The following is an 8,294-nucleotide window of genomic DNA, read 5'->3' as shown; positions in this document are numbered from 1 at the left end:
AGAGTGTAAACTATTTAATAAGTGCTTAATAACTATTTAATAAGTGCTTAACTTGTTAAATAGTTTATAGTGTAATGAAGAAAGAAAAGAATATCTTTTTTTTCTACGTGCACAAAAAAGGCATCAGTGGCTCCAACTTTCAAAACCTCTCGAGATTACTCTGATCCTACTTTTATCCAACCACTGTTCTTACTACTGTTAGCTTAGTCTTTGAATCCTTAATTAACAAATTTCTAATATCTTGAGTCAAACCACTTACTCTTGGACAATCAAAACGGATTTCCATCCGATTTTCGTTCTATTTCTAGCTTGTTGAACATTATAACAAAAAAGTTCTAATGTGTTTTAAGTGGAAGCGAATGTAAAAAATTCTTTTAATAAAGTCTGGGATGCTTACGTATAAGCTGGTTAAAGTTTTAATAAAGTCTGGGATGCTTACGTATAAGCTGGTTAAAGTTTTAATAAAGTCTGGGATGCTTACGTATAAGCTGGTTAAAGTTTTAATAAAGTCTGGGATGCTTACGTATAAGCTGGTTAAAGTTTTAATAAAGTCTGGGATGCTTACGTAAAAGCTGGTTAAAGTTCAGACGCTTATTTTTGTTATTAAGTTTTGAAAAGAAAAAGTATAAAATATAAATTAAATGCTTTTAATGGTTTTTATCACGTCATTAACGTAAAGAATAGTTTGAGAAACGTAAAATAAGGAAGAACAATTTTCAACTGAAAGCCTCGAAAAAAGGGCGGTAATGCACAGGTTTATTGAAAATTGAAACTTTCAAAAATAACGTATAAAAATGTTTACATCATAGTTTAAACATTGTAAACTATCAATAGACTTTTGGCTAATTTATATTAATAAACAAAAAAAACAACAAAAAAAAAACTTTTAGTGATGATGTCATTACTTATGCGCATAATTAATGTTATTTTACCCAAAAACTGCCTAATCTTTCATATATAATACATCTAATACAAAAAACCCTTCTCTTATATTGTTTTGCCTCATTATTATATGATATTAATTGATATATGATATTAATTGATTATTAAATGATATGATATTAAAAAATAGAAAGCGAATATAAATTACTTTATTATTAATAAAGTAATTTATATTCTGATAAATTATTTTTATTAAAATTTATTTCAAAAAAATAAATTATTCCCATACTTCGACTAAATCGACTTTTAGCCGTCTTAGTCGATTTCAAAAATGTGCAAGTCGATTTTAGTCGACAGTCGAACTATTTAATGGTCGTAACAACACTAATAGTAATCCCAATATGTTCAGTCATTAAAACTGCAAAAGTAACCTTCTGCATAACAATCCCAATATGTTCATCATTAAACCTGCAAAATTTCAGCCATTATATATTTTCTAAAAGTATCTTTTCTAAAAAGAATAAAATTTAGTGAAAAAAAGAAAAACCAGCAAAACAGTAATAAATTGTAATTGTATATGAATGATTTAGCATCAAACCAACCTATACAACGTATATGTTGAAATGAAACAAATGTGAGACAATTGGACGTAAAATTTTCAATAAAAGCCACTACACCAAACAAACTAAAAATAATAGCTTTCCAGTGGAATTTTTAAAGATATGTGTGTTTGTAAAGAAACACTACTAATCATTTTTTAATATAAACTATTTTTTTCAATTTTGTTGTATAGGTTGGTGTGGTGCTTAACCATCCGTATCAAAAACAATTTAATGATAAAATTTAAAACCTAAAACAAGTACAACAAATGTAACTTATTTATTTATAACTATATGGTATTAAAAACAACTTAATATGAACAATAACGATATATCCTTCATATTTATCACTAAAACCATTTTTCGTGACAAGACGTGACGTCTTTTTTAACACAATTAATTGATATATGGTCATATTGTTTGACGCGAAGAATATCTGTAATTTGGTTTACATTTATTCCCCCCACCCTCCAAAAAAAAAAAGAAGAGAGGGTATTGTAAATTTTGCATGGTCATAACTTTTGTAATTCACAACATTTTTGTATGAAATTTAAAATCTGTCAATAAATATTAATTTAGTTTAAGGTAGTAAAGTTGATAATTTTATTACGTCAGTGTCCTCCCATTTATTACGTCAGTGTCCTCTTATTTAGACAGGGGGAGAAGAAAGCAAACATTTTAGGCCTCATTCGTTTCGAGGAGTCCACCATCTTAATTTTTTGCAAGGCATCTTCATTTGGCATAGATATGAATATACTTAAGTTTGGAGTGTGCATAATGCGTGAAAGTGTACTATGTGAAACATCAAAAAATTCTGCGGGTACCCAAGCAATAACATTCGCTTCAAGAAAATTTGAATAACGTTGTATTAACATTAAACATTTGATTTTTTTACAAAAATCAAGTGTTTAATGACTTAAAGAAACATTCAAGAAGTCAATTCATCACTTAACATTCAAGAAGTCAAACGTCTTGATCATTGTAGAGAAAAAATTTGAGCTCAAATGAACTTAGGTTACAGAGATATTAAAGATAAAATGCAACCATACTGTTTAAAAAAAGGGTAAATTTGATGAAAAAAGTTTTTTTACATTATGCAAAGCTTTTTTACATTTTTGCATATGAAAATAGAAAGTTTTAAGAATTCAAAAATAAGCATAACTTAAATTTTCAAAGTTTTTCCAAAAAATAGCCAATTTTCTCCCTGCTACTACCGTATAATAATAAAGTAGCTATTTCTTTTTTTCGCTTTTAAGTTTTTTATGGATTTTTCGTAAAGCCTTCGTTAGTTGCAGATATTTCTATGATAATTATTGAATCTATTGATAATATTTTAATTTTATATTGATTTAGTTATTTAAATATAAAATGCACAACTTCAAAAATTCCCTTTTTACTGTCAAAATCTAAACGATATTGCCAATGAATTTATAAGATATAGTTGTTTTGATGTGGCATACTGGTTTGTTTAGCGCGGCCATCACTACGTGCGCCCACTTATTCTGCGCGCGCCCATGATTTATAGTTTTATAATAAAATCACCCCGTTTTTATTATAAAACTATAAATCAAAAGAACAGATTTTTATTTCACTTTTATGAGTTCTATTTAATCATAACAAAACTGTTTGATATAATTATGACAAAATTGTTCGATATAATCGTAACAAAAATGATACATTATTACTATACTTTTATGAATAAAAACTATATAATTAAAACTTTTAAAGTCTATTTTAATTTCAAATAAAAAAACAACTGCAACGTTTTTTGTAGAGATTTAAATCAAATAATATGAAATTTGAATAGTGGCTATCATGCTGATAAAATTTGAACAGTGGCTATCATGCTGATAAAACTGATATTACTGCAAATCAAAACGTACTTATGATATGATTGTGATTATGAACAAGTTTCAACCCAAAATTATCAACAGTATTAATACTCAAGAATGAATAACAAATTCTTTTTAAATTATGGAAATCTTTTTAAAAAAATATTATATATGAAAATATATATTACTAAATAATTTATGTTCAAAAAAATTAATACTTAATTATGAATAACAGATACTTTTTTAAACTATGTAAATCTTTTTTTAAAAAAAAATTATATATGAACATATATATTATCAAATAATTTACTATATATGAAAATATATATTACCAAATAATATTATATACGAAAATAGATTTTACCAAATAATTTATGTTTAACATTTATATACAAAATACTTTCTATACTAAACTTTAACTTCTACAAAAAAAATCAATTTACCAGAGCGTATTTATTGACTTTAACAGCCTCAATCTAAATATAAATAATATTATGTGAATAATGAATATATTTGTAGAAGGAGTGACACAGAGCCAGTTATAGCCTTCATTTATTTTTAATACTCAAGTGCACGTTTCACATATATTTCCCCACAATATTGTATATGCTACATTGTTGCGGGAAAAAAAACAAACGTGCAAGTGCATGCTACTCGCGTGTATTTCACAAGTTTACTTTTACAGATATTCTCACAATACATTGCTATTTGCACATATTACGCCTTATTTGTACACCCCATAAATAACTATTTGCACATCCTACAAATTTTACATAAAATAAAAATTTTTGCAAATGCTAGAACTTTTTGCATTTGCAGATATTATTTGTACATACTGCAACTATAAAAATATAAAACATTTTATAATCCTACAATAAACTACAGATTTTATAATCCTACAATAGACTACAGATTTCAAACTAAGTGAATAAAATCGAATATAAATTCTTTAACTATTTACGATCTTTAGAAAAAAATCTTCAAAAATTAATCAAAAACATACCAAACCAAACCAAAACAAACCAAAAAAAAAAAAAAAAAAAAAAAAAACGCAGCTGTTGTGAACCTAACAATACAACATGAAAAACTTTATAAATTTTTTTTTTCATAAAAAAAGCTTATTTAATAATTCTTTTTATTATATTTATGTGCGAGTAAAACAAATACAGCATTTATAAAGATGTTATATAAAGCTGTAAAAAAACTATATATAATATATAAAAGTTAAAAAAATTAACCTGAACTTTAGTGTTTTGAATGGCTTTGTAAATTTTTTTGCGATGACCAATTGGTTCAATTCCTAATTTAAGAAGATCTTCAAACGAAACATTTAATATTTGTCGAGGAGTTGCAAAGCCTTTTTCCAGAAAATTGTGTGCGTATTTCTCCATTCCAATGGCTTCCAGCCATTTGCTTATCGACTGTAAATTTATATAATCTAATTTTTCATCTCTAAAATGCAAGTAATAGCTTGTTTTTTAAAAGTATTAGAAAAATAAATCAAATAAGAACTTAGAAAACAAATATATAGAACATAGAAAACATATAGAAAAAAAAACTACTTCTTTTGGACCACAGATGCTGCTTTCTCTGATAACAAATTTGGAGCTCGTATCCAACTCTCAAGCAATGACACTACACCAGTAAACCTTGGTCGCATAGACCGATCTTTATTCCAGCATTCCAACATAAGATTATGCACAACCTTAGGACAACCCTAAAAAAATCTAAAAACTATTGGTGTCACGCATGGATAAGAACTCAATGATTAAAGACAATCTTCATAATTTTTTCATATTCAATATCATATTTAAACCTAAAGTTTGAGATGGTTAGGAAAAGTAAAAACCTTCCATGTTAACCTCACTTTGATTAAAAATGTTTTACAACTTATATTTAGTGGCAACAACTAACAATAAACTAGCTCTGGTCATTCTCTTAAAAAAAACAAATTTAATTAATAAATTAAAAATTAATAAATTTAAAAATCTGAAACCTGCAGACTGAAGAATAATATTTTTTTGAATAATATTATTATAAATAAAAAATGTCATTTAAAAAAAAAACTTTCAGAAAATTTCATAAATTTAAAACTTTTATGACTTTTGACATTAGTTTTACGGCAACTTTTTATACTTACTTATAATTCCTGATTATTACGCCAGACAAAACTATAAGACTCATAGTGTCTTTTAAAGATCTTTTGCTGATTAAAGTTTACCAACCAATTTTCAGCTTTAAAAACCCCAAGTATTCTCTATTGGGTTTTCTGAAGAATTGCCATTGTAAAACTGTAATAAATTTCGCCTCTAATAATTTTGTCACAGACAGATTCTGCTTAATGACATAAATGTCATTAAGCAGAATCAGACATAAAAATGCATTTGAACATATTGAGAGACAAACCATTTAACAGGAACCAATTTTGTGGCTAATAATTTTTTTATATTGGTTCTGGTTCATTATCCTTTTGACTATATAAAGAAGACCTCTGCACTTACTACTTTTAACTTACAACACCGTCACCTTTAGCAGGTGTTTTACTGTCTGCATAACACAATTTTTCATCTTTCCGGCATCCAACAAAAGAAGACCTGCCATCAATATTTTTTGGCACTTGACTGAGAAAGAATGAAAAAATTGAAAAAATAAGAATTTTTTTATCAGTCACATTATCATAATAAATAAACAAGCATTTTACCAATCTTCAGCATATGTTGGTGTTGTTTAGCCCAATTGTAACATTTCGATTTCATTCTTGAATTAAGTCTAGGTTTTTTTGTGGGTCTGTCAGTTCCGACTTGTATGACTTTTCTTTGGTTTTAAACATACAAATTGTTTGTTTATATATTGGTATAGTGATGCGTAATCTTTTTCCACCTCTGCCAATTTGTAGAGGTATTTTCTTATCAAGTTTATTCTGTTTACTGTCACCACAAAAACATTAATTAAATTTGCAATTTTTCTTTGGGAGCGATTTGAATGTTTTAATAAAGTAGACAATTCTAAAAACTTTTTGTGCAGTTTTAAAAATTTAGCACATCTTCAGTTTTTCCCATTTTTATGCATTAAGCTCAAATATTTTTATTTAAAATCACTACTTAGAACAAATATAAATGCTTTCTCGCTTTCTTGTTATTAAATAGTTCTAATAATTTAAATTTTGATCCAATACTTAACTGCAAACTCTGAACCTTAAAAGTACATTTAAAAATTACTTTTTTAAATATTTTCTTGAGATATTTGTCTTAAGCTGAAAATTTATATGTATATAAATATTTATTGTACATTTGCAGCGTTCAAATGCTGAATCCTGAAGCAAATTTGCTTCAGAAAAAAGAGACCTGTGGCAGTAACAGATCCATTTTTTGGTGTTTGAGATAGCTACCATGGAGCAAAAACATTTGTATGTTTATAATTATGTGCAATAATGATACTTTTTAAAAAGTTGCAATGATTTGATGCTGGGAACAAAAAAGCTCTAAAATATTATCTCCCTGCCCCAAACATGAGAGCAGCAAGTTGATGAAACAATTTTTTTGCTATTCTTAACTAAATTTATATTCATTGATAAGTTTTAAGTATTGTTTTACAATCTCTCAGCATTCGAAAAATATGACTATATAAAATTAGTAACCCCCTCAAGTTTAGGGGGTTTAACTTTATATTGTCATAATTTTTGAATGCTGAGAGATAATACTATAAAATTTAAAATTTATCGACGAATAAATAACAAAAAAATTATTTTACCAACTTGTGGCTCTCACATTTGGGGCAGGGAGATGAAATTTTAAGGCTTTTTTGTTCCCAACCTCCAATCACCCAATTTGACATAAGTACAATCCATCATTATTTGAGATAAGTATAAACATACAAATGTTTGGAGTTTGCAACATGTTTGTTAGCTATCTCAAACACCAAAAAATGCTAGATCCTTTACTGATCTGTGGTTTGATGCCTAGTCTAGGCTTTTTTTCGATATGAAGCAAGTGTAAACTTCGAAAAAAATGCTCTTCTGCATTATACTGCGACCATTAGGTCTTCTTGGTACACCTAAAAAAAACCACAGAAAAAATGTGTATATATATTTTTGAATCTTATTGACACGTTTTGATCTAGTTTTGTTTACAACAAAAGATGGAAAGTCCTTTACCCAATCTTTTAAGGAAACTATTTTGGATTTGGATTTGTTTGATCAAAGGCTCTAGTAACAGTATTTTTAAAAAAAAAAAAAATCATTTGATACCAAAATGAGGTAAAAATCAAAAAATTTGTCATATGACTGAGAAAAAGCTCAAAGTTCAACAAAAAAATCACTTTAACTGGTGATGCGGAAGTTATCAGACAAAATAAAAACGTCAATAACTTATTTATAATTAAAAAAAACAACAACTATTATATTTTTTTTAAATAAAGCATTTATTTTTTAATAAAAATATATTATTTTTTAAATGAAAAAACACCACCATCTCAATTGATCTCAATTTTGCTCTGACGCCTTTATATGCGACTGTAAAAAGTTTAAATCAATTTTTTGTAGTTTTAGTTTAATGCGATCAATCAAAACTTGCACTGTTGAAGCTCCCCAAAAATTTTCAATTGGTCTTTATCAACGTAATAGATATATTGGTCCATCCAATTTAGAGAATCTTTAGAATAATGAGAACTTGCTAAATCTGGCCAAAATAAATAGTTAAAGTCTCATGATATTTGTGAATAAATGGAAGAAGTCGTTTTTCTAAACATTCATTAATATAGATTGATGAATTGATCGCTACAGCCTTGGAAGTGCGAAACAATGGCTCGGACATACCATGGTCAGATATGGCTATCCAAATTAATAATTTTTTTGGAAATTTCTCTTTTCCTTTAAAACGAACACATTCTGGGCATGTCTTTTTGTTGTTTGTGTAGTATCCAGAATTTCCAGGCATGTTGTCCCCTGCAAAACAAAAGCATTTTTTGTCATCGATGACTTGAA

At 27.1% G+C, this 8,294-nt stretch overlaps 1 protein-coding gene across 1 annotated transcript in view; it reads right to left on the bottom strand.

Moving 5' to 3' along the window:
- Positions 1–3,747: 3,747 nt before the first annotated feature.
- LOC100208387 (ephrin type-B receptor 1-B-like) overlaps positions 3,748–8,294 on the bottom strand; it is a gene marked incomplete at its 5' end in the record, with an annotated part of 88,047 nt that continues 83,500 nt past the window's right edge. Inside the window, 3 exon segments of the mRNA NM_001309653.1 lie at positions 3,748–3,789; positions 4,552–4,765; positions 4,876–5,030. Coding sequence (NP_001296582.1) covers positions 3,748–3,789; positions 4,552–4,765; positions 4,876–5,030 — 411 coding nt within the window.

Source organism: Hydra vulgaris, chromosome 06, assembly GCF_038396675.1.
Source record: "Hydra vulgaris chromosome 06, alternate assembly HydraT2T_AEP".
NCBI lineage: Eukaryota > Metazoa > Cnidaria > Hydrozoa > Anthoathecata > Hydridae > Hydra > Hydra vulgaris.
Note: the sequence above shows the minus strand (reverse complement) of the source record. Positions and strands in the feature narration are given on the sequence as shown.